The 23,784-nt window shown below is 60.0% G+C and overlaps 4 protein-coding genes across 8 annotated transcripts; 2 read left to right on the top strand and 2 right to left on the bottom strand.

Moving 5' to 3' along the window:
• The first annotated feature begins 82 nt into the window (after positions 1 to 82).
• On the top strand, positions 83 to 4,155 carry BECN1 (beclin 1). 2 transcript variants are annotated; one of them, XM_032134510.1, is made up of 11 exons: positions 84 to 242; positions 325 to 392; positions 471 to 529; positions 916 to 1,006; positions 1,260 to 1,396; positions 1,545 to 1,739; positions 1,946 to 2,092; positions 2,578 to 2,727; positions 2,813 to 2,873; positions 3,327 to 3,469; positions 3,765 to 4,155. In XM_032134510.1, the coding sequence occupies exons 1-11, from the start codon at positions 116 to 118 to the stop codon at positions 3,931 to 3,933; spliced, it is 1,347 nt and encodes a 448-aa protein (XP_031990401.1). In that variant the 5' UTR covers positions 84 to 115; the 3' UTR covers positions 3,934 to 4,155. The 2 variants fall into 2 exon arrangements, with proteins under 2 accessions (XP_031990402.1, XP_031990401.1); XM_032134511.1 differs by having other exon boundaries at positions 83 to 242; positions 325 to 529.
• Positions 4,030 to 8,238, bottom strand: CNTD1 (cyclin N-terminal domain containing 1). Of its 2 annotated transcripts, none has more exons than XM_032134522.1 (7): positions 7,808 to 8,238; positions 7,640 to 7,715; positions 7,226 to 7,397; positions 6,634 to 6,796; positions 6,033 to 6,177; positions 5,606 to 5,667; positions 4,030 to 5,216 (listed from the first exon to the last, which is right to left on the bottom strand). In XM_032134522.1, exons 1-7 carry the CDS (start codon positions 7,977 to 7,979, stop codon positions 4,954 to 4,956), a joined length of 1,053 nt encoding a protein of 350 aa, XP_031990413.1. In that variant the 5' UTR covers positions 7,980 to 8,238; the 3' UTR covers positions 4,030 to 4,953. The 2 variants fall into 2 exon arrangements, with proteins under 2 accessions (XP_031990413.1, XP_031990414.1); XM_032134523.1 differs by having other exon boundaries at positions 4,963 to 5,216; positions 5,571 to 5,667; positions 7,808 to 8,235.
• A 77-nt stretch (positions 8,239 to 8,315) lies between these two features.
• LOC116456058 (cytochrome c oxidase assembly factor 3 homolog, mitochondrial) lies at positions 8,316 to 9,047 on the top strand. The gene is made up of 2 exons (XM_032134555.1): positions 8,316 to 8,571; positions 8,652 to 9,047. The coding sequence occupies exons 1-2, from the start codon at positions 8,331 to 8,333 to the stop codon at positions 8,762 to 8,764; spliced, it is 354 nt and encodes a 117-aa protein (XP_031990446.1). The 5' UTR covers positions 8,316 to 8,330; the 3' UTR covers positions 8,765 to 9,047.
• A 162-nt stretch (positions 9,048 to 9,209) lies between these two features.
• On the bottom strand, positions 9,210 to 21,383 carry WNK4 (WNK lysine deficient protein kinase 4). Of its 3 annotated transcripts, none has more exons than XM_032134481.1 (20): positions 20,829 to 21,383; positions 15,512 to 15,684; positions 15,111 to 15,331; positions 14,873 to 15,030; positions 14,257 to 14,345; positions 13,964 to 14,183; positions 13,557 to 13,887; positions 13,266 to 13,396; positions 13,120 to 13,187; positions 12,888 to 13,029; positions 12,690 to 12,806; positions 12,461 to 12,616; positions 12,129 to 12,186; positions 11,854 to 11,988; positions 11,143 to 11,717; positions 10,809 to 10,905; positions 10,270 to 10,696; positions 9,964 to 10,166; positions 9,744 to 9,841; positions 9,210 to 9,665 (listed from the first exon to the last, which is right to left on the bottom strand). In XM_032134481.1, the coding sequence occupies exons 1-20, from the start codon at positions 21,279 to 21,281 to the stop codon at positions 9,663 to 9,665; spliced, it is 3,855 nt and encodes a 1,284-aa protein (XP_031990372.1). In that variant the 5' UTR covers positions 21,282 to 21,383; the 3' UTR covers positions 9,210 to 9,662. The 3 variants fall into 3 exon arrangements, with proteins under 3 accessions (XP_031990372.1, XP_031990371.1, XP_031990373.1); XM_032134480.1 differs by having other exon boundaries at positions 9,210 to 9,662; XM_032134482.1 differs by having other exon boundaries at positions 9,210 to 9,662; positions 10,270 to 10,693; positions 20,829 to 21,361.
• Between the last annotated feature and the right edge of the window lie 2,401 nt (positions 21,384 to 23,784).

Below are 23,784 nucleotides of genomic sequence, written 5' to 3'. Positions count from 1 at the left end.
CCCGGGGCGGGGACACAGAAAATGGCGCGGGCGGCCCGCGCACCCCTGCCAGGACCGCGCCCCGCCTGCGTCACGTCCGGCGCGCGGCGATGGCGGGGCGCGCGCGGGCGGCGCGATGGAGGGAGCGCGGGCGGGCGGCGGCACCGCGCACGTCAGCTTCGTGTGCCAGCGCTGCTGCCAGCCGCTCAAGCTCGACACCTCCTTCAAAGTCCTTGACCGCCTCACCATCCAGGAGCTCACCGGTACCGGGCCGCGGCGGGGTGGGGGGCCGGCGCTGGGGTAAGGGCCCAGGCCTGGGCCCGGCTGACGCCTTCTCTCCCACAGCCCCGCTGGTGACCGCAGCCCCTGCCAGGCCCGGGGACCTGCACGAAGAGGAGAGCGCCCTGACGGAGGTATGGCCGGGCTGGGCGCGGTGGGGCGCGGCGGTAGCTCCCCCGGGCCTGCCGGTAACGATGCTTCCTTGCCCCCAGGAAGCCTTCGCGGAGAACCGGCAGGATGGCGTGTCCAGGAGGTTCATCCCGCCAGCCAGGTATGGCCTAGCTCGGAGCCTGGCTGCTCCCTCCGCGCAGCTTGAGCCGATGTTGTGACAGCGCCTGAGAATGCCCTGCCCCCCCCCCCCCCCCCCCCCCCCCATGGTGGGGAGGTCACACGGGAGAGCTCCTGTGACCCCTTAGAGTTTCCCCTGCAGGATCCCCGTGGCCCTCGGGCTCCTTGGCAGTTTGAACACAGAACTCCACATTCTTGGGGCATTGCTCCTCAGCTACGGGTCAGCACAAACCCGACAGAGCCCCTAAAACACGGGTTGCCCCAGTCTCCTGCTCTCCCTTTTCCCTGACCCAGCCCCAGATTCAGGTGTGGCACTTGAGCTGCCTCCTCATGAACCTTGACACTCACCTCAGTAATGTTCTTTCCAAGAATGATGTCAACGGAAAGTGCCAACAGTTTCACGCTGATCGGAGAGGCGTCGGATGGTGGCACGATGGAAAACCTCAGCCGGAGGCTGAAGGCAAGTGGGTCATGAGCTGGTAAACTCAGATGCTTGGGAATGGAGCTTCAGTTTTTTTTGGTGCTCTGCAAAACTAAACTGCAAAGTTTCCCGTAGCATTTGCTTTCCAGGGGTTTGTTTGGTGAGTAGTTCCGGTGAGCCAGATTATTTGAATCAATATTTGATCTGCAAAAGAAGACTTCTGCAAACTGAAACTGCTGAAAACCAGCAGGCAGTATGGTTTCACTTGCACTAATGTGAGGTCTTCCTGCAGGTCACTGGCGACCTCTTTGACATCATGTCTGGGCAGACGGATGTGGATCACCCACTGTGTGAGGAGTGCACAGACACTCTGCTGGACCAGCTGGACACACAGCTCAACATCACAGAGAACGAGTGCCAGAACTACAAGTGAGTGATCCAGCGATGACCCGAGACAGAGCTGCTGTAGCTTGAGGCACGATCAGTGCAGAGAGCTTGGGGCTGACACAGAACTGGGGACTGGCAGTGCAGGACTTACCAGGATACCTGTTTTGGTAATCCTGTTGTCATCCTTTAGGAGATGTCTGGAGATACTGGAACAGATGAACGAGGATGATAAAGAGAAGCTGCAGACAGAACTGAAAGAACTGGCACTGGAGGAGGAGCAGCTGATTCAGGAGCTGGAGGATGTTGAGAAGAACCGCAAGATTGTGGCTGAGGACTTTGAGAGAGTCAGGGCAGAGGCCGAGCGGCTGGAGCAGGAGGAGGCTCAGTGAGTGAGCTGCAGCTGCAGCTTGTGGCAGGGGTTGGAGGCAACAGATAAATGAGGTTGTAACATGAGAAACCTGTAAATGTGCTCAAACTCCAGTGGCTCGTTCTCTGCAGAAGGAAAGGTGGCCCGACCAAAGCGGCCTGCAGAGCTGTCACTCTGATGTAGCAGCCAGCACTCAGCCCTTCTTGTCTTGCTTTTGCTCAAAGGTATCAGAAGGAATACTGTGAGTTCAAGAGGCAACAGCTGGAGCTGGATGATGAGCTGAAAAGTGTGGACAACCAAATGCGCTATGCCCAGATGCAGTTGGATAAATTAAAGAAAACCAACGTGTTCAACGCAACCTTTCACATCTGGTAACGTAGACACTGGAATGTTACATCAATTTTCTTGGAATCTGCAGTGTGAGGCTGTTTAAGTCACTGCATTTGACAGGAAAGGTGCAAGCCAGCTCACAGGCAAAGCAATGAATGCCACCTCCCAGGAGTGGCAGCTGAGTAAGGTGTGCCAGGCTGTGGGACTGGAAAACGGCTCCTTTGCCAGCCCCAGTAACGCACTGGGAACCCCTGTGCCAGCCAGCGGTCACACTGGCATCGGGGTTCACTGAGCAGGTAGCTTGGGGGGGCTGGTTGGGGTTTTTGTTGTGTTTTTATAACCAAAAGAGAACAAGTGTTTGGTATTTACAGAGACTTGTTAAGAACAGGCCCAAACCCTCCGTGTGCACGGCTGGCACTGTGTGTGCAGTGCCGGTGGGACACAGCCCCTATTTGGTTATCAGGCCAGGAGCTGTTCCCGAGCTGTTCCCAGCCCAGCACACTTATTTATAATTCTTTTATCACAGGCACAGCGGGCAGTTTGGCACAATAAATAACTTCAGACTTGGCCGTCTCCCCAGCGTTCCTGTGGAGTGGAACGAGATCAACGCTGCCTGGGGGCAGACTGTGCTGCTGCTGCATGCCCTGGCCAACAAAATGGGCCTGAAGTTTCAGAGGTACATGCACTACCACACACAGTTCCCTTACAGCCCAGAGGACAGGCAGACTCGGGTGCCTTTGAATTCTGTCTCCTTTTTTCAGATACCGTCTTGTCCCCTATGGCAACCACTCGTATTTGGAGTCCCTCACGGACAAATCCAAGGTAAGAGATCCCATACAAATCCTGGGACATTGAGCTTGAGTGCCAGAGCCCTGGTCACGCTGGGGATGCAGGAAACAAACTTGGTCCCTGTGAATGTGGAGTCCAGGAGAGCTGGCTGCCCCAGCTCCTCCAACACGGTAACATCTCACTCCAAAGCCAGCCAGCGGTGATAAAAGTGACAGAACTGTTGAATGACACAATACACCTGGCCAGAGGCAGATGGCATGCTTTGGGGTGATTGGCAGGTAGATGGCCTGATTGGGGATTGGTGGAAGTCAGGAACACGTGCCCACACATGGCAGGTACTTGCACAAAACCAGTCACACTTGCTCTGGGCCACAAGCCATTTCTCAGCATCTCATGACAAATTTAAGCTTCATGTGAGGTTAAAAAGCTGCACTGACCATATCAAAAACAAGTGCTTGGTGTGCCTGATACAAACCTCTTTTCCAGGAGCTCCCCCTGTACTGCTCTGGAGGGTTGAGGTTCTTCTGGGACAACAAGTTTGATCACGCCATGGTGGCATTCCTGGACTGTGTGCAACAGTTCAAAGAGGAAGTGGAAAAAGGTGAAACTCGGTTTTGTTTGCCTTACAGGTGAGTATTGCCACAAAACTGTCAACCCCAGTATGCTCCCCCTAGCACTGCTTGCTGTTTCAGTCCTGGCTTTCAGAAATCATCTGCAATTCTTTATGATGTGTGTTTGCTAGTTTCATTGAAGTTTAAAGCCAGCTCCCTTGGGGAAGTCCTGAGGCCTGCTCAATTCCCTTTAAAAACAAAGTATTTTGACAGGATAGCATGAATGTCAGATTTAAAATTTAGTGCTTGATGTCATAGTGAGATTAAATGTTTGCAGTAGGAATGCACTAATTAAACCTTGTGTGTGATACAGGATGGACGTGGAGAAAGGAAAGATTGAAGACACAGGTGGCAGTGGTGGCTCTTACTCAATTAAAACACAATTTAACTCTGAAGAGCAATGGACAAAAGCACTAAAATTCATGTTAACTAACCTGAAATGGGGCCTTGCCTGGGTCTCATCCCAATTCTATAACAAATAACTGAGGTCAGAACTTGGCCTGGCAGCTGTGGAGTGTCTGCGTTGTGTTGGAGAAAGACAAATTAATATGTCTCTTAATATTAACCAGTACAAAATGTTTACAATACCAAAAATCCACAAGACACTTTATTTAAAATACCATTATTACAAGTAGTTTATAGAAAAGCAATATGCAAAGTTGTATCATTGAGCTGAACGGAATAAAACTCAGCTATTAAATGGATTCTGAACTGGTATTTTTGGGGTTTATGGCCACGCACGTAAATAATTGTCAAACTTCAGAACACCGTGAGTTTGATGCTGCTCTGTTACAGCTAATGCAAGGTTGGAAAAGCAGAACATTACAAACAGGGAACAATGTGGAAAAAACTCCCAGAACTCTGCCTGGTCATTGAAGAGTAACTACAGTTTGAAATAAAGTATTTTCTAAGTCATATCAGCACTTCTTTGTGCTACTGAACTTACACAAGGTTTGATACCATTTTAACACTGTAATCTCTCCTGCAGCCTGTTCCTGCACAGGGCTGCACTGAGGAAACAATAAAGCTATTCCTTACTCCAGGTGTTTTCAGCCAGCAGTGCCTTGCCCAGTACAAACCCCTGGCACTAACTCCTGGCACTCACAGGGACACGCAGCCTGGGCACTGCTGGCTGTGGTAGGGCAAGAACAAACGGGCTCCAAGTGCTGGCAGAGAGGGAACAATCACAGGTGAGACAGGGATTGTATAAAAGCAGCGAGAGGAGACAGCACAGCCCCATTTGTAATGCGGGTGTGAGAGCTGCTCCCAGCGATCCCGGTCCCAGCTGAGCCCCAGGCATGGCAGCACCTTTCAAACACGACTCCTCTGAGGAGTCTCTTTGGTCAAAGGGAACTTAGATTTACAACTTAGAAGATGCAGCTCTTACAGTAAATCTTGTGGGGCATTTCTAAACGCTATGGTGCTGTTGGGCCTCCCTTCAGAGCATGAGTGCGATGCCCAGCAGGATGAGCTTTGCTAATTAACACGTGCCTGACGGGCTGTCACAGAATCCCTGGTGCCTGGGCAGTGTCACAGAGGAGAGACTTGTCAGCAGTGTGACAGTTCCTGCTGCTGCACCAGTGACCGGATGGACAGGGTGGTTCTATTTCTGAGGCAGAACTCTGTTCTTGGGAGATTTGGCTCCACAGTTCCTGTGCTGCTGCTCGGGTGTGGTGCTGCCAACTATGCGCCTCACCACAGCGTAGGAGAACTCCAGAATGCTTTGTGGAGTAATGCCAGTGATACAGTTTAAATGCTCCACAACCTGAAAAAAAGAAAAGATACAGCAGCTAAAGGCCGTCAGTTTACAGACTAACAAGAGTTGTCCCATGAGATTGCTTCTCTACCTGCCAGTGAAACGTTGCCTGTGGAGTTTTGTTCTGGCTGTGAAGCACTGAAGGTGAGGATACTCACCAGTGCCAGCACATGCTGCACACAGAACTGCCCCATGCCCTCAGCTCTGACAGAGGCCCACGCGCTTTCTGCTAAAAAGACAGAGGTGTTCCCTCCCTCATGCCACTCCCAGTGCAGCCCCACCCGTTTCCTTGCTGTGCTGAAACAGATAAACCACCTTGGCATTGTGTCCCCGTAGAGCCAACGTGTTCAGCAGCGACTGTACCTGCTCCCAGTGGTCAGGGCTCAGGATGAACACACCTGTACTGATGACTCCAACAGCCAAGAGCATGAAATCTTCCTTCACTGTTAAAAACTTGGCTCTGCAGAAGGAAAAGTGTGTTCAGGTGTAAAACGCTGCTTCACAGTTCTGCTGCTGCAGTTGCCAATGCCCAGGATATGTTGGCTTATTCAGGCCAACCAAAGCCCAACACCAGTAGCTGGAACTGACAGCGCAAGGCTGGACTTTAACAACCAGGTGAAACACTTTCCTTGCCTGTGAAGCAGCTGTTGCTTTGAACTGGTGTATCAGAAACAATGATGAATGTCCCCCAAATTAGTTTGTTTTTTTTTTTTTAAAACATACCTCAAAATGGCATAATGAGAGTTATGCTACTATTTATTAGCTTTTTTTAAGGGTTTTAATTCCAAAGGGTTATTTTAAGTCATTGTCAGGTAAGACCCTTACATCTGCAGTTTGCTTGGTGTGGAGTTTTCGATGGCAATCTTCAGCAAAGTGTCATAGATGGTCTCTCTGGTCAGGTAGCAGAAGTCCAGTAGCTCTACACACAGCTGGTGTAAGGGTTTTGCAGGAAGCAAGCAGCCGTTGTATCCTGGCAGAGATCACACCATCAGTCCCACATTTTGGGTCACTAAATCCAATCAGGAGTGTCAGGTACCATTATGGAGAGACAGAGAGTTCTGAGGACAACTGCCCTGTCTCTGAATGCCACAGGATCCCTGAGCCTCGATATAATTTCACTCTGAAATTCGGGCTGTCAGACCAGAGCCAAGAAAATGGTGAGTGATTGTAGGAAATGTGGCCTGGCACAAGGTTCACAGCCTTTAAACTCTTAATCTTTTACTGAATGAGTCATGACTGGCTGTCCAACAACATTCATCACATTCTACAAAGGACAAAGTTCTTATCTAAAAAGTGAAGCCCTGGACAATCTGAACAGTTCCATGTGCAAAAATCTGTAATACGAGACATTTTGGTTCAGATTGGCAGCAGCTCTATGACCCTACTAAAAAACTTCCTTCCCGTTCTCTCTGACTGATACTCTCACCTAGAACCTCCAGAAGCAATTCCACGTAGGCCAACGGAGTTGACACATTGATGTGGAAGTGCAGAGTGTTTAAAACAGCAAGCTCCGACTCCAGCAACTCCTGTTTAGTGTAGGAGTATTTTAAGGATTGCAGAAATTTTAAAGCTGTGTCATTGGTCACTCTCTGAAAAAAAAGAGACAAAATGTCTTCCAGGCAAATAAAGCACTTGGTAGGAACAAAGTGTCCTGTCACCTCTCTCCTCCTGCAGCTCACCCGCCTGTCCTTTGAGCTGGCATGAGAAATCCAGCTCTGACCTTTCCCACAGGTTTCCTCCACTCAATAAACCATCCCCAGGCAGGTGTGAACCCCTGTAGACACAAGATTTTTGGCAACTACAGGCCAAGATTTTCCTGCAGTTTTTCCCCCCAGCACTGGGAACAGAGCAAATTGTTACTGGATGAGTAGGAATTTGCCTGCCCTAAAGGGAATGTCATGTCCTTGGCATTTCATTATCACTACTGTCTTTCAAAAAGGAAATCTATTTTTAAGAGAGGTTCATACACTGCAGGTTTAAGCACACTGCTAAAGCAAGGGCAGGCTGAGCTGGCTTACGCTGTAGTGCAGGGAGAGCTTGCTCGCGAGCTGAACACACGACACGAGCCGCAGGACAAAGGTGTTGGCTATCTGATCCCTCACAGAGCTCCAGCTGCTCCTCTGCCCCTGGTCACGACCTTTAGTGTTCCTGCTGTTATCACACATCTGCTCTACCTGCTTGATCATGAACCTACAAAACCCACAATTGCTCAGAGAACGGTTCTGTCTGCTGAGGAAAAGGAAGAAAGGCAATTCCACTGATGCTTAAGACTATACACAGAATTTATAATTTGGATTAAAGGAATGAAAAGGCAAAGCCCTCAACACGCACATTAGTCATGTGTGGTTTGTGTGAGGGGGACAGAGTGGGACAGGGCACGGGCACTACAACCACATCAGAGAATGGGAAATGCTGTTCAGGACTCTTACTACCTTTCAAGTAACTCCACTGCGTGGTACCGTGTCGATTGGTCCAAGCGCCATTTTTCAGACAGAAGGAATACAAATTCTACAAAAAGCACAGCAGTCACTCATTTCAGTCTCCTGAAGCTCACTGTACAGCTGTCACCTGCCTCAGGAGCTGCTGTAGCTAAGCCTCACCCACGATCCGTGTCTCTTTGAAGTACCCAGCCTGCTCCGGCAGCTCACTCAAGTACTGCTCGTTCTCCGTGGCCAAGTGGATCAGTGTGTCCTCAATAATTTCAGGAGCAACCCCACTGAACATGGGGCCTGAGTCACGGCCCCGGGGTTCCAATGGCACCTGAGACCCCATTTAGCGGGTCAGGGCCGAAGCCGTAAGGACAATGATTTCACCAGCCCCACAGGGACAGACCGCGACAGGGCTCCTCCAGCTCCTCCCGGCCGCCTGAAGACCGCACTGGGAGGGGACGGCCCCTCGGTGGCAGGTGGCGGGGAAGGGGCGGGGGCTCGGGCAGGCCCCGGCCCCGGTCCCGGTCCAGACGCGGCTACCGCCGCTGCAGCGCCTCAGCGCCGTTTCCCGTCACGTGACCCCGCTCCGCCAATCAGCAGGCGCCGATGCCGCGACGGGCACGCGCTGGGCCTCAGCCAACCACTCGGCGGCGCGCGCCGCTCGGGCCCTCCGATTGGCCAGCGCCCCTCCCGGATGTGGCGTCACGTCGGCGCACGAAGAAGGCGGGGGAAGATGGCGGCGCCCGGAGAGTCCGGGGAGGCGGCGGCGTTCGCGCGGCGCATCGACCCGGCCCGGGAGCCGGGGCTCAGCCCCGAGCAGCGCCGCCTCATGGCGCAGGTGGAGCACGCCCAGCGCCAGCGCGCCCTGCAGCGCCGGCTCCGCAGCCGCAACGTGCTGCTGGCGCTCGGCATCGGCGCGGTGACGTTTGGCATCTGTATCCTCCGGGGCCGGGGCAGGGTGGGGCCGGGGGGCTCCGGGGCCGCGCCCGCTGCTTTTCCTTAATTCCCCCCGCAGACGGTTACACCTTCTATTCGGTGTCGCAGGAGCGGTTCCTGGACGAGCTGGAGCAGGAGGCGGAGGCGGCGCGGGCCCGGGCCCGGGCCCGAGCCGAGGGCGCCGCAAGCTGAGCGGGGAGCGCCCGGCCCGGCCCGGCCCGGCCCGGCCCGGCCCGTGACTGAGCTGCCGCCCTCGCCTGGCACGATGGGCTTCTGGCACGGGGCAGCCGCGCCTGAGGGGTTCGGGCCTGCCCCCTGCTCTGCGTCGGCCCGAGAAGGCCCCGGGGGCTCCCCGCAGGCAGGGCCCCCCCGCGGGCAGACTCCGCCCTGGGGCCTCTGCCGGGGCCCTGCCCATGGGAGGGACAGGGACACCCGGCTCCCGCCACTCCCCACAATAAATCCTCTCACTGGAGACTGAGTCAGTGCCCGTTGTCAAGAATGTCTTGGGTTGAGCCCAGCTCAAGATCTTGCCCCGCTCAAGGGCTGCTGAGGGGGGATTTTCTGTTCTGCTCTCTATCATCACGCAGTGAGGCATGCAGCCACGGGTCCTGCCCGACAGACACACAGACAGACACAGTTTGTATTCAATCCATGTTTATGAAAACACTTTCCAAACACCAGTTCATAACAAAGTGCTCCCGGATCCTGCTGCTCCTGGTGCTGCAGCAGACAGGGCCACAGGGCACTCAAGCCACTCTGCAGGGTGGGCAGGCTCTGGTGCAAGGCTGAGCTGGCAGGGGACAAGCCGGGGTTCCTCAGGGCGGGCTCAGCTCCTTCCATCCACGAGGGGTGGAGACACCTGGCACCTGTCTTCCAGCAAAGAGCACCTGTGGGACAGGCCTGCAAAAGGCCAGCACTCCCGCTCCTGCGAAGCCCACGGCTGCCCTGCTGCAGGCCACAGCCAAGGGGAGCGGGGAGTCCAGGTTCTCCAGGGCTGGCACTGCCCTCCGGGAGGTGCAGGGGCTCTGCCCGTCCTGGGGACGCAGGCACTTGGATGAGGTAGTTCATGGAGTCAGTCTTGGCCAGCCAGCTACTGGGGAGAGAAGCAGCCGTGAGCCGGGAGTGCCGCGGGAGCGGCCGAGAAGGCCGTGGGCTGGGCGCTGCCCCTTACCATGCGGCCGAGGTCGTCGGCAAAGGTCACCCCCTTGTTCAGCCGCTGCTCCTGCGAGCCGGTGCTGCTGCCGCTCAGCGAGTTACGGCGCATGATGCCTGCAGGGACAGCGGCCCTGAGTGAGGGCACGGGCCTGTGCGACACCCAGCCCGGGGGTCCCCGTCCTGCGGCCCCCGCCCAGCCCGGGGGCCCTGCGGGGAGTGGGGAGCGGGGCCGACACCTGCGGGCTGCGCCAGCTCCAGGCGCTGCAGGCTGTTGCGACGGGAGGGGTTAAAGCTGCCCTTGGAGAGGCGGCGCTGGCGGCTGGACAGCATCGCAGCGGGCGAGACAATGCCCGGCGGTGGCTGCTTCCCCATCCGCAGGTACAGCTCCTCGATCTCCTTCTTCTGGGCGCTCTGCAGCAGCTGCACCTCAGCCAGGTGCCTGGGGAGAAGACAGGGGCTGGCAGTGGGGCCTCGGGGAAGGGACAGCGAACACGCACGCGGGGTGGGTGGGAAGACCTGTCACCTCCCACCCCCCTGCTCACTTCTGTCGCAGGTTCTGCAGCTCCTCCCAGATCTCCTCGTCCTCACTCTCAGTGTCATCGCTGCTCACATAGGACAAACTGCGAGAGTAGCTCAGCCACACCTGGCTCAGCATGGCCTGCGGAACGTTTTCTGTGCTCTCTTCCCCAGGGCCCTCCCGGTCGCTCCCCGCTGGTGCCACAGGCACCGTGCCCCCCTCGGCTAACACCTCCTCAGCCTTGGGGTCCTGCTCCGCTGCCTCCAGCACCACATCCAAGTCACTGCTTGAGCTGTGGCCTGTGTCAGGGACCACGGGTGGCGGGGAGCCACTCGCTGCTGGCTCCGTGCTGTGCTGCTCCCCGTCACTGCTGCCCAGCACTGGAGAGGTCACAGCCAGGTCCTTGGCTGGCATCACCTGGAACCGGCCCAGGACCTGGGGCTTGGTTTCTGCTGGGGAGAGGGGCAGCTGGTGGGGTTCAGGGCACATGGGCTGGCCGGGGCATTGCGGTGCCCTGGCACAGGCACGGCTGCGCGGCACAGCCTTGGCCCTGCCCCACCTTACCTTCATTGATGGGCGAGAGCTGGGCCTTGGGCACGCTGGGGGCTGGTGCCTCCGAGATGATCAGAGAGTGGCTGGGCTTGGGGGCACCGGGCAGCACCTGTGGGCACCTGAGCACCATCAGCAGCCCCACCCCAGTCCTCCTGTCCTCTCCTCCCCCTGCTGCTTCTGTGCCCTGGGATTTGCCGCCCACTCAGCCCTCCCTGCATCCCAGTGGCTCCACAAGCCATGAGGCTCCATCCCATCCCAGGGCAGCATCTGCAGCAACCACCCAGCCCTCCTGACACTGAGCTCCACCTCGAGCAGCCCTGGGCAGCCCTTGCACACCCACACTCACCGTGCTGCCCTCTGGACTCCCAGATGTGGATGTGCTCAGCAACTGCAGAGGACTCCCCATGGGCTCGCTGCTTGTGGGGCACACTGGGGCTGGTGCTGAGGGAAGGGAGGATATGGGACCCCCGGCAGTGGGGACATCAGATCCCACTGGCTCCAGGGTCCCACTGCCAGGTGGGACTGGCTTGTCTCTGCTGGTGGGGTCAGGGTAGACAAAGCGTGGGGCACCCAGGACAAGACTCTGTGGCCGTGGCAGCATTGGTGGGTAGAGGTGCCCGCCTGAGCTGGCAATGGAGGAGACAGTGTGGGCCACGGTCATCACTGCCAGGGAGAAGACATTGGCCAGGGACAAGAGGGGGGCAGTGGGGGACAAGGGTGTGCTGGTCACAGGGGGGCTCAGGGGACTGCTGGGCTCATAGGGGACAGGGGATGTGGAGAGAGGCTGTGGGGACAGGAGGGCTTGGGGCAGGGCTGGGGGAACAGGCCCCCCTGGGGTCCTTGGGGGGGTCAGTGGGAGTGCTGGTGATGATGTCAGCCAGGCAGGAGTCATCGAGACGAGAGGCCAGGTCTGGGCTGAGCCTGCAGAGAGGGAAGCATCAGGAGCAGCCCCCAAGGGCCATCTCAGACCCCATGTCCAGGCACCCCGGAGCCTCAAGCCAGCGAGCAGCTGGCAGCCCCAGTGCAATGACCATGCCCATGCTGCCAGCGCTGGTACCTGTGGGGGACCCCAGGGGTGCCGGGGCTGCCAGCGGCTCCACAGGACTGGCCAGGTTGGTCTCCGATGGGGAGCGGCTCAGCAACGGCAGGACAGGGGACTGGACAGGGAGGCTGGGACTGGTGCAGCTCAGGTCTGTGGCATAGGGGTGACAGCCAGGCTCAGCTGGGGCAGGACATGTCCTTTGAGACCCTCTGGGCTTGGCTGAGGCCATCACCTGCCCTGCATGGGGCCTGGGGGAGACAGGAAGGGCCTGCACAGGGGCACGGACGTACCACTGAGTGAGGATGAGGAGGAGATGGAGCGTGAGAGCCCCTGCAGCTGCAGGTCCACCTGCGAGAAGGATGAGCTGAGCCCAGCACTGGGGCAGAGGCCCCAGCCAGGCTGTGCCAAGCCCCCGCTGGGCCCCACCACCTGTGGGGACAGGAGCTGGAGACTCTTCTGGGCTGGGGAGCACCTTGACTTGTCACAGGAGCGGGCAAGTGACCGCAGGAGGACCCTGCACCCCAGCCCCCTCCCCCTGGACTCCCTGGGGCCAGGCAGCACCCCAAGCCATGCTCAGCATCAGCAGCTTCCCCAGCACTGGCAGGGCCAGGCTGGCACTCACGGGGCTGCCCACAGCACTCTCAGCCTCGGGGCCCTTGGGCAGCTCGGTGCTGCTGCGCCCATCCTTGCGAAGCAGGGTCTCCACGCGGTGGATGATGTCCCGGATGCGGTTGATGAAACTGTCCCGCTCCGACTTGAGGATGAACTCATTGTGGACCTGAGGGTGGAGGGGCCGGTCAGCACCCAGCACGGCCAGGCAGACCCCACCTTCACCCTCACCCTGCTCTCACCATGGCGGCTGCAATTTCCTCCGGGTTGTCTCCATCCAGGTCGAACTTGAAGGTCACCATCTTGTTGTTGTAGGTCTGCAGCTGGCACTCCACCACTCGGTCGCTCTTGTCGGAGATCTGTGGGCAGCAGGGCTGGCTCAGCCCAGGAGAACCCGCCTGGCACCCGCCTGGCACCCGCCTGGCACCTGTGGCACTCACGTTGGTGATGCGCAGCCTGGAGCGGGCTCGGCGCCGCAGCAGCTTCCCCGAGGCTCGCTTGGGCGGCAGCTTGGAGCTCTGCTCGCTGGCCGAGAGCCCCTCACAGCCATCACTCATGCCCGATGCCACATCTGAGGTGTAGCTGCAGGAAGCCCCAGCTCCGGAGCATCAGCATGGCCATTCCCAAGAACCACACTCCCTGTCCAGCCCCCGCCCGACCCCCCAGCCTCACCTGTCCACTGAGGAGGAGAAGCCGCTGGCGGGGGGCAGGCGCTCCGTGGGCAGCTGCACGGCGATGCTCTGCAGGGAGGGGACGGGGTGAGCCGGTGCCGCAGCTGCCCTGACCCCCCTCCCGCCCGCCCGCGGGGCCCTGCTCACCGTGGGGAAGCAGCGCACAGGCCGGGTGGGCCGTGGGCTGGTGGGCTCCACTGCCACAAAGCTGCGAGGGGCCAGGTCCGGGGAGTCCAGGAAGCCGGAGGAGCTCAGGTACCCATCCGTCTCACAGTCGGCTGCGGAGGAGTGCTGGCATGAACCGAAGCAAGTCCCTTCCCTGGCTGGGCACCTGGGAAAGGGCTGTGGGGCTGGGAGAAGGGGACAGACCCCCCACCCACCTCCCGCCCCAGGTCCCCTGCTGCCCACCCGGCTGTTGCTCCCTTGGTGCCTACGCACAGGTGGCTGAGGAGTAGCTGGTGTGCCGGTAGGTAAAGTGCTGGTGCTGGTCAGCTTCGGGCTCCTCAGGCTCCAGGGGGAAGGTGCTGCTGAAGACGGAGTCCCCAGAGCCAGGGGTGGCCAGGGCAGGCGTGGGGGCACCAGGTGGCAGCGGGGACTTGAGCTCCTCCAGCAGCCGCAGGACACCTGGCGGCTGCTCTGGCTCTGCGGGTGATGGCGCGTCCTGGGCGCGCTTCAGCTTCTCCCGCTTGCGCTTGATGGCGACCACACGGTCCCGCACAGCCTTGGCCACCAGCTTGTAGTCGGCCTCACAGACAAAGCCCAGCACCACCTACACAGGAGGGAGCTCGTCACTTCGGGGAGTAGGGGCCCCACAGCACCCAGGGCTCCCCCATCTCTGTACCCACCATCTCCTGAGCCACCTCCTCTGCCACATCCTTGTAGAGCTCAAAGAGGAACTCGATGGCGTTGTTGTCCTTGTACTTGCCGTGCAGCTTCTTTGTGTCATCCATGCGCAGCCAGAGCTTGAGCCCAGACTTGACTCCGTCATCCTCCTCAGCCAGCTCCACATGCACCCCTGTGTCCTCCTGGAAGAAGGAATGCTCCAGCAGGTCCTGGATGGTGTACCTGCAGAGGGCACAGCTCAGCGCAGGCTCGGAGCCAGGGGGACCCTGCCACCCAGGCCCCGCTCTGCCCCCACCTCTCGTTCTTGTCCATGCGGATGCAGCCCTCGATAATCTCCTTCAGCTCTGGCACCTTCACCTTGTAGAAGCTGCTGGGCTTCAGGCCCTGGGGGTAACGAGAGTGAGCACCTCCTGTGCCAACCCACCACAGCATGGGGCTCCCAGGGCCCAGGGATGAACCAGCCCAGGGCCCCACGAGCTCTGCATGGCTCCTGTGGCCAGGCCACGTGTGCCTGCATGGGCCAGGACGCCCCAGGGCTCTGAGTTTCCACCCCAGCAGGCAGGAGCTGGCAGGAGCCAGCCATGACCGGTCAGGGCAGCTGCAGTGCCCCAGGCCAGCGTGGCCGAGCAGACGTGCTCCCGTTCCACCCCATTAACATACTGGCAGTGGCTGGTGCAGAGCCAGGGATGTGGGGTCTGGCCAAGCCATGGCCCCACCACCCACAGCTCCATGCCCTGCCAGAGCAACCCCTCACCGCCCAGGCTATCTTTAGCCACTCACACAGCCTGCACAGTGACACATTTTGACAGCAGCAAGGCCTGACAGCTCCAGCTGACCATCCCCCCAGCCCCCTGTCCTGGCTCCTGTGGGATCAGCCAGCAGCATCACCCACAGCTGGGACCAGGCCTCACCGAGGTGACCTTGCGGTAGATCTGGGCGGCGTTCTGGCACTCAGAGTAGGGGTACTCCGAGGTGGCCATCTCCAGCATGCACATCCCGAAGGCGTAGACATCCACTGCCTCATCGTACTTCTCCTCATACATCTCTGGCGCCATGAACTCGGGGGTGCCTGCAGGCAGCAGGAGAGCTCAGCATCCCTGGGACTCCCACCCCCTGCAGCCCCCACAGCTCCCACGAGCCCGGCCCCACCTATGACACTCTTGGCAAAGGAGGCTCGCTTGAGCGTGGCCAGGCCCAAGTCGCCAATCTTGACAGAGCCCGTGGGGCCCGTGATGAAGATGTTGTCACACTTGAGGTCACGGTGGATGATGGGGGGCGAGCGAGTGTGCAGGAAGTGCAGACCCTTGAGGATCTGCCGGCTCCAGCGCTGCAGCACCTTCAGCTTCATCTCTTTAAACCGCTTCAAATACCTGCCAGGGACCAACGGGGCTCAGACCTGTGGGGCTCAGACTCGTGCCCCAGCCTTGGCTCCAGCCCACCCTCTTCCTGTTGCCATGCCAAGCCCATCTGGACTCAGATGCCCACACAGGGCAAGCAACAAAGAGCCTCTCGGTAGGGACCCTGTTCCCTCCCCTACACGCCCCAATCACGTTTTCAGGGTGCCGGACGTCATGAGTTCTGTGACCAGCACGATGCAGATCTGGCCTTTGATAGTTGACTTCCAGGAGTCGTAGAAGCGGACGATGTTGGGATGCTGCAGCCCCTTCAGCATCTCCACCTCCTCACTGAACCGCTGCCGCTCCGTCTTCGACAGCTTCCGCGTCTGTGGGAGCCAGTGAGGGTGTGAGGGGGGCACACGGGGTCCTGCCGAGCACAGGGGGCTGCCCTGGCTACAAAAGACCCTCACGTCCCATTCCCCACTCCCTACAGGCAAGACAGAGGAGGCTTCTGTGGCCCCGGTGCAGAGCTGGGGTCACACCTGCTGTGCCCTAGCACCGTGGCTCACACATGGCTGGGGCTGCCCTGCACTGTGGTCCCCCACCTGCCCACCACTCTGGGTGGGTGCACGACAGACGGGGCACCAAGGAACCCCTGCAGTTCTCCACTGCCTTGTGCTGGGACCACCCGTTCCCCCTCCCCTCACTCAGCCCCCAGCTGGAGCCCACCACCCTGCCTCAGGGCAGGGAACCCTAGCCTGCAGCTGGAGGGGATGTGTGGGGTCTCTGCAGAGCTGCTGCCATCCTGCCCTGTGCAGACCCGATGGCCGTGGCTCTTGTGCCCCCACCAGGGCAGCACCAGCCCTGGGCTCTGTGTGGCCGGGTGCTGGGCCAGCCTCAATGAGGCCTTTGTTGGGGAAAGCAGGCAGGGGGAGGCTCCAGCCAGAGTTTTTCCATGTTTCTCCTGCTCGAGTTAATTAAAGTAGAAACACAAGCCGAGGGTGCTGACTGCAGCTGGGGCAGGGGCCAGCGGAGGGGACAGCCCCCTCATCCTGAAGGGGCACAGCCCCAGGGTGCAGGAAGAGGGGAGCTGACGGGCCAGAGCTAGAGGAGCCGGGTCCAGCCCCCAGTGGGGCAGCTGCGAGTGCTCAGCCCTGGGCAGGAGCAGGAGCAGTGATAACTCCACCACTGCCTGGGGTCCCAAGGAGCTCAGCCTGGGGGCCTCAAGCTGGGACCCCTGCCCAGCCCACATTCAGAGGCCAAGGAAACTGGAGCTGCCCCAGAGCTCCCACCACCAGTGCTGCCAGAGCTGTGCTTGGCCAGTGGCCACCATCCATCAACCCCGTCAGCTTTCGTAATATTTTTATTGCATCACAGGCGGCCCCATGGCTTGGCTGGAGCTGCTCCATAATCCCCCCACATTTAATACATGCTCAGGGACAGGCTCAGCCCAGACGAGAACCTGAGCCTGCTGCCACGGGATGAATGGGACCTTTCATATGCGAGGAGGAAAACAGCACCCGAACCCCAGCATGGCCAGCAGCACACACCGGCTGTCCTGCCCAGTGCCACGGCCACGGCCACCCCTCTGGCCCCCTCCTCCTCACCAAGAGGTGTCCAGAGGCCTCACTGCACCCCAAAAACCTGCAAGGGCATGAGGAAGCTGACACTGGCTGTGAACTGGGGCAGGTGGGGACTCATGGGTGGCCACGGCTCTCCCAGCTCAGCGAGAGTGGACCCCAACCGGAGCAGTTGTGCCAGCGCAGCCCTCACTGTGCCATGCCCAATTCCAGGCAGAACCCCAGCACAAGGCCACCTCTCCCAGAGTGCCTGGAGTAAGGTCTGGGGGAGCCAAGCATGCCCCCCCGAGCCTGTGCCAGGACTGCTGGGCTCGCTTGGCACTGTTCCTTCCTCATGACCAAAGTGGCAGCAGCTCCCACTCCTGTGCGTGCTGATACTCTCCCCATTGAGTGTGGGCACCAGAGCCCAGCCTGGCCATAGCCTGGCAGGAGGAGCACCACGAAGGGCAGGGCAGACAGTGCTGCCAGCACAGACACACCACACAGCATGGGCACACCATGTCCTCTCCTAACAGCATCAGCACAGGGCGGAGGAGGACGCTGGGCATGGTGGCATGGGGACGGTGAGGAGCTGGGTGGCAATGGTCCAGCCCATCCTGTGAGCCAGGAGCTGGCTGCCGAGGAGCCCAGCGCAGCCAACACCAGGATCTGAGGCCAGTGCAGGAGGAGGGAGGGTGGGGCCGAGTGGCCGAGGACGGCTGTTGCCTCTGCAGCAGGAGGCTGTCCCCAGCTTGGCAGCGCTGGTGCTCAGGGCACTCTGCAGCGCTCACAGGGCTCTCCCACTCCCGCAGCCCTCAAGGGCCCTGGCTCTGCACTGACACTTGCACTCTGGAGGGGCATTCAGACCAACACCACGGTGGGGCACAGAGCCAGTGCTGGAAAGTGCCCAGCACTCTCCCTTCAGCCACGTCCACAGCCACAGGGCGGTCCCGAGCCCCTCGCAGAGGAGCCAGCTCTATGTCAGCAGTGGATGCCAGCGCCTCACTGCTCTCCCTGTGGGTCTGCCCCGCCGAGCAGGAGCTTGTGCGTGCTCACAGCCATGTGAGCACACACTCAAGGTGCCCTGCAGCCCCGGGGCTGCTGGCTAAGGTTACCTGTCCAACCTGGGCGCCGGAGCCAGGGGAGGCACAGCAGTGCCTGCTGCCCAGAATGCTTTTGCCCACTGGGGAACCCCAAGGGGTTCCACAGGAAAATCGCACAGTTAGGTATTTACAGCCCGACCCCGCTCTGGGCCTCTGGCTTCCTCCCTGCTTCCTCTTTCCCCACTGCCCGCAGCACCTACGACAGAAATAGTGCCAGGCTAAAGCTGGAAAGCACAAACAGTGGGGCTGTGGACATGGGCGGGAGGCACAGACAGACGCTGCGTTCAGGAGAGAGGACAGGGATGGGCAGGTCCCCAGAGGGGTCTCACAGGAAGACAGAAGACAGGCAAAACCAGGCTCCAGTTCGCCAGGCTCTGTGGAGGGAAGGACAGGCGAGGACAGAAGAGAGAGCTGGGATTTGGGATTGGGATCCGTCACAGCAGCTGAACCAGGTTCTCTGGTGCAGAACAGGTCAGGCCTGAGGTTAAGTATTCATTTGGAATTGAAAGGCAATAGAAGGAGAACTGTGAAATGCACAGGACAAAGCTATTTTTAAAATGGCAGAACCACAACCATTTTTATTTGTGGTTCCAAATCCTGGATTTGTGTCACAGTGTCCAATTCTTTGCATGATTGCTGAAAAACAAACTTCTAAATGTCTGCATCTGTGCTCTTAGCCCCTTGTGGGACACAGATTTGGGTACAAGAGACACTGGATAAAGAGCAGTCAGTGGAACAGAGCCAAATCCTGGGTGGGGAGGGGAGAGGGCTGGGGCAGAGGGGTTGCAGGGGCAGGCACCAGGGTGGCATGGGGTGGGAGCAGGGCTGGGGCTGCCCACAGGGACCTGGCTGAGCTCCCATGGGAGGGGGTGGGCCAAGAGGAGTCAGGTCTGCCAGGTCTTCCAACACCATGGGATGCTCACAGGAGGGTCCCTGGCAGGAGCTCAGCCTGGACCCCAGCCTCTCCACACCCAGCCCCAGGGGACAAGTGAGTGGCTTCCGCCACTCCTGCCTGGCCGGCTCGCAGAACCAGCAAGGGGGCCAGCACGTGCCTGCTGGACTGGGGCACAGCAGCATTTTGCTTCCCAACTCCCTTTCCCCCCCCACCTGAGACGGTGCAGCCTCATCCCCTCGGCAGCCCCTCGCAAGACACCAGCACTGCCTGCACACAGCCCCGGGGACGAGCAGCGGGGCAGGGAACGAGACACGTGCCAGCCCTGCTGTGCAGGGGAGCTGGGGCACAGCTGTGACATGGGGCTGAGACCCACAGGGAGGGACACGAAGCCAGCTGAGTGGGAAGCACTGGGGACAGCTGACTCATCCAGAGAAGGTCCTGGACTCGCCAAGGAGAGCCTGTTCCAGTCAGGGGTTGCCACCTGAAGGGACACAGGACTCAATGGGGTTCAGGGGTATTTGGATGGAGCTGTGGGGCCATGAGGGCAGGAGAACTGAGCTGGCTCTGAACTGAGCTCTCACAACTGAAGTAATTGTGCAACCCTTGGGATGGGGGGAAAATCTTCACCTTCCTCACTAAGAGGCCACAGTCAGCCCCTCTAGAAAGCACCCACCACTCTCTCAGGATCTCTTCTTGCTCTGCTCGGCTGCAGCCACCCCAAGGACCCAGCCCAGGCAGCTGAAACTGCAACTGCACCGAGCTTTTAGGAACAAGACAACAAACTCGCAAGACATGGTTTTCTGTGTCAACAAGGACTTGGACCTTCCCACCACAGCAGCCATCCCAGGGCCAGGAACCTGTGGGAGACTTTGGACTTAACCAAAGCCCCTCCCAGGGCTCCAAGGAGAAAAGGTAGACCCACAGAACAGATCTCCCCGTGCACCTCCATGGACAAGATCAGGCTCATCAAAAGCACTTGAGTGGGCAAAGGCACTGTGGAGGCAGCACCATCACCACTGCTCTCAGCATCCTGCTGTCAGGCTGCAGGGCAGCCAAGGAGATGGAGGAGTGTGGCAGCAGAGAGGAGATGGGGACGCTCCTCAGAGAGCTGGAACCAGAGGTCCAGCTGCTCCCAGCAGAGAGCCCCTGGCAGCACCACAGAAACCACACACAGGTGACCATGTACGTTACTTCAGCCAAGGTCAAGCAGGCAGAGAGCACAAGGTCGTGTCGTACCCTGCTCCCGGCTGACAGCCAGCCCCAGCTCGCTGCAGGCACGCGCCCCAGAGCACACCAAGGGCTATCGGAGCAAACCTAGGAGCCAGCTCCAGCACAAGCACAGGCATGCATGCAGAGAGGGCACTGCTGCCCTCGCTGCCCTCCTGAAGGGAAAGCTGTGAGCTGGTGAGCGTCAGAAAGACAGTGGGATGCTCAGCCCCGGATGCACCTGTAAAGTGCCAGAGCAGGGACTGGCATCAAGAACTTGGGCACCCTGGCATGCTCCACAGTGCAGGAAGAAAGAAAGCAAATGGAAAACAGCACGTGATGAGCAGGAGGGCCAGGAGCGGCGGCACTAAACAGGAGTCTGGGTCCGGGCCAGGAGACCCACGAGGCACCGAGGCACTGGCAGTGATGAGCACAGTGCAAGGCAGCGAGGGGAGCCCGCACCCAGCTGCAGGTCCCTGCCCTGCCCTGCTGCTGTGGCCCGACTGCAGCGGGGCGCCACAGTGACTGGCAGAAGCGGAGATTCGAGGGTGCCTGCCCTCGCCGGCACAGGCTCCAGCCCGGGGAAGTGCCCCGCGGGTCTCACACAGCACCCAGGCAGGCAGCAGTGGGCAGCGGGCTCAGGGCCGGGGAGGGCTGCACACGCCAGAGAAACTGGACAGAAGAGGGTCCAAGAGCCTCTCTCATACCCCTCGCCCCGGCCTGTGGGTGCGGGCAGGTAGGGGCGGAGGCGCTGGCAGGGGCCGTACCTGCAGCTCGCACCAGGCCACCTCCACGGTGGTCTCCGTGTCCAGCCCCTTGTAGACGGTCTTGAAGGAGCCGCGGCCGATCTCGATGTCGAACTTGAGGAACCGGCCGTCGGGGGAGGTGGCGACCGCCCGCGTCTCCACCTCCTCGCTCTCCGTCTCCTCGGGTTCCCGGAGCCCGACAGCGCTCGGCGGCGGCGGCGGCGACCCCCCGCGCACGCCGTCCGGTGCCGGGTACCCCAGCAGCTCCAGCTCGGCCGAGCTCCGCCGGCTGAAGCGGGAGGAAGCGCGTCGGGAATCGGGCCCCGAGGGCCGCCGGCTGCGGCTACGGTGCGGAGTCCGTCCGGTGAGCCCCGGACCCGGCTCCAGCTCCGGCTGCGGCTCGGAGCCGCTGTCCGCCCGCTCCGCCTCAGGCTGGGACATGGCTCCGGCAGCGGCGGGCTCGGCCGCTAGCATCGGCTCAGCCCGCTCGGAGCGGCCGCTCCCGCGCAGCTTCGCACCCGTTGCCGCCGCCACTCCGCAACCAGGAGCGACCGCCGAGACCCGGCCCGGGCACCGGCCCCGGCACCGCCCCCGCCACGCCCGGGTCCGCCCCCGCTCGACCGCCGCCCCCCGCCCGCGCTGCGCCACCGGCCCCGCGCCCCGCACCGACACCGCACCGGGCAGCGGCCCCGGGACAGCGCCCGGCGCTGCAGCTGCGGACACGGGCTGCGAGCAGCGGGCGAGCGCCCCGCGCCCCGACACCGCGCCCGAGCAGCCCGGGATGCCGGGATGTCCCCTCCCAGCCGGGGGTCACCGCCTGGCGCCCGCCCGGATCCGCGCTGCCGTGGCTGTTCCAGGGGCTCCTTGCTCTCCCCTCCCCGCAGCACAGCCCCTTCCCTGCCGCCGCCCCCCTGGCGCTACGGGGCCGCTGTGACTGACGCGTCCGGAGCCGGGACGTAGGAACGTCCCTGGTTTAAACATTTCCTTGGAGTTTCTGACTCTGGTCCCGGAGCAGCGTGTCCTAGAGCAGCCGAGTCCCACTGCCCGGACGCGGGTTCCCCCTCACGCTGCCCCAGACAATCCCGCTCGGGTTCACTACGGTCTGAAATCCTGAAATCAGGGTCACGCAAATAGGAAGAGTCGAAGGTGTGTGTCAGCCCCGCGGGAGCCAACAGCCGGACAAGAGCGTGTTGTCTCTCCAGGCTGAAGGAGAAGGTTGTTCTGCCGGTGAGGCTGTTTACACAAAACACAAAGCAATTGAAGCCACCGCTAATTTCTTTTCCCTGAGGTCAGATTGTTTCTACTCAACGATACCGGAAACATTAAGGAGTGGATCGACAAGGGAACACAGTCATGGTCTCCTAAACGCCAGCCTGGCACCTGCAGGGTGACGCCGGGTGACTGGGGCTGCTGACCTGCAGTTCGGCTGTGGCCACGTCCCGCACGGCTGCTCCCCACAAATCCCCACCAGCAAGAGGAAGGGAGAAGCATTTAATGAAATCAATGAAATTCCTACAAAAGCCCTGGCCTACCTGTGTCACACTGCTGATCTCTGCTCTGCTACCCCACCCGACCCAGCTCTTCCTGCCCGAAGCTTCCTCTCCAGCACCACAGGAGCCAGGTACCCCCTTCCCAACAAGGAGTTTGACCGATGTCTCCCTGCCAGGACCTGCTCGTGCAGTACTGGCTGGTGAGCAGGGAGCAGCAACCACATCCCCGCTCAGCCCTGCACTCCTTGGAGCACGTGAGGGGCACAGTCTCAGGTGAACAACCACCACTGGCAGAACACCGTGTCCAGCACTGGCCCCCGCAGGGCTCTGCCTGCTGCTGGGGCACTGGCTGCCCATGGCCACTGGAGCCAAAAGGCCAAAACTGACAGGCCACGGGTGCGGTGCTTGCACTGGCCCGGCCACGCGTGACTCTCGGGTTGTAAGACGCAACATGGTTTGACTCAGCTCTGTTAAACAACGCTCTTTGTTCAGGTGAGCCTTGCTCAGAACCTGCCCACTTCTCAGCGTTGCCAGAAAGGGGGGAGGGATGCTGCCCAAGGCCCTGCAGGCTGACTCTGTGGCTGCCCCCACACAGGGGTCCCTGCCAGGGCCCATGCACTGCCCAGGCCCAGGAACACAGCCCAGGCTGGCAGGGAGCCTCAGCTCTCCAACAAGAGACACAGAGCCAGGTAGGGATCTCAGCTCAGTCCCTGGCAGGCTCACGTCTCCTTATCAAGGGTTTTCATCGTGAAACAAGATGCCTTGGAAGATCCCAGAGGAGCAGGGGAGTATCCCAGTCCAGTGAGGCCCCTGCAGACAGGAGAGGAAATTAGGGGTGAAGCTTGCTCCAACTGCTGCCCTCCCACACCTCTCTTGTGAGTGGTCTGAGAAATTCCCTAAATGATCCCCCCAAATGCCACTTCACACCAGAACTTGGTAGAGGGGAGGCAGCTCGGGCAGGGGAATAGGTCCTCTCCTGTTCCCAATCTGCAGCCAGCCTGGCCTGAAACCAGAAGGCTTCTGTTCCACAATAGGCGCCCACTGCAGCTCCCCAGCGTTATCAGGGTGACATTTCTGGGCTGCAGGTGCCAGTGCCAGCCTTCACTTTGAGGAACCGCCACAATCAGGGAACATAACCCATTTCTCGCCTACATTTGGCTGCCAGAAAGAATACAGGGGACTGTGTAATCACTTCCCTCAGAATTAGATCACGAATCAAAGCCCTGCTCAGCTCCAGGCTCCGCCAAGCCCTGCCAGGAATTGTCCATTCTGATCCCGGAGCTCGGGGCAGGATCACAGAGGGGCCAGGATGGGTCTGGACAAAGGGGGATGCACAGCTGGGGCAGCACAGCACAGGGTGCCTGTCCCAGGAGGGGTCCAGGGACCCCCAGGTCTTGTTCCACAGCTGGCTTCACCACCCCATACTCATGGGAGCTCCGTGGTGTCTCTCACCTTAACTCACATGAGTTCAGGGAGGCAAAGACGGC

The sequence above is a fragment of the Corvus moneduloides genome, chromosome 26 (assembly GCF_009650955.1).
Source record: "Corvus moneduloides isolate bCorMon1 chromosome 26, bCorMon1.pri, whole genome shotgun sequence".
NCBI lineage: Eukaryota > Metazoa > Chordata > Aves > Passeriformes > Corvidae > Corvus > Corvus moneduloides.
Note: the sequence above shows the minus strand (reverse complement) of the source record. Positions and strands in the feature narration are given on the sequence as shown.

Coding starts and splice junctions, on each gene's coding strand:
- BECN1 (XM_032134511.1), top strand. CDS start 116: ATGGAGGGAGCGCGGGCGGGCGGCGGCACCGCGCACGTCAGCTTCGTG. Junction 530..915: donor AGGTTCATCCCGCCAGCCAG/GTATGGCCTAGC, acceptor GTTCTTTCCAAG/AATGATGTCAACGGAAAGTG. Junction 1,007..1,259: donor ACCTCAGCCGGAGGCTGAAG/GCAAGTGGGTCA, acceptor GTCTTCCTGCAG/GTCACTGGCGACCTCTTTGA.
- LOC116456058 (XM_032134555.1), top strand. CDS start 8,331: ATGTGGCGTCACGTCGGCGCACGAAGAAGGCGGGGGAAGATGGCGGCG. Junction 8,572..8,651: donor CGCGGTGACGTTTGGCATCT/GTATCCTCCGGG, acceptor TTCCCCCCGCAG/ACGGTTACACCTTCTATTCG.
- WNK4 (XM_032134480.1), bottom strand. CDS start 21,281: ATGCTAGCGGCCGAGCCCGCCGCTGCCGGAGCCATGTCCCAGCCTGAG. Junction 12,617..12,689: donor AGGAAATTGCAGCCGCCATG/GTGAGAGCAGGG, acceptor CTCCACCCTCAG/GTCCACAATGAGTTCATCCT. Junction 10,906..11,142: donor GGAGTCCAGAGGGCAGCACG/GTGAGTGTGGGT, acceptor AGGTGCCCACAG/GTGCTGCCCGGTGCCCCCAA.
- CNTD1 (XM_032134522.1), bottom strand. CDS start 7,979: ATGGGGTCTCAGGTGCCATTGGAACCCCGGGGCCGTGACTCAGGCCCC. Junction 7,716..7,807: donor CAAAGAGACACGGATCGTGG/GTGAGGCTTAGC, acceptor TGCTTTTTGTAG/AATTTGTATTCCTTCTGTCT. Junction 6,178..6,633: donor ATTGCTTCTGGAGGTTCTAG/GTGAGAGTATCA, acceptor GATCTCTGCCAG/GATACAACGGCTGCTTGCTT.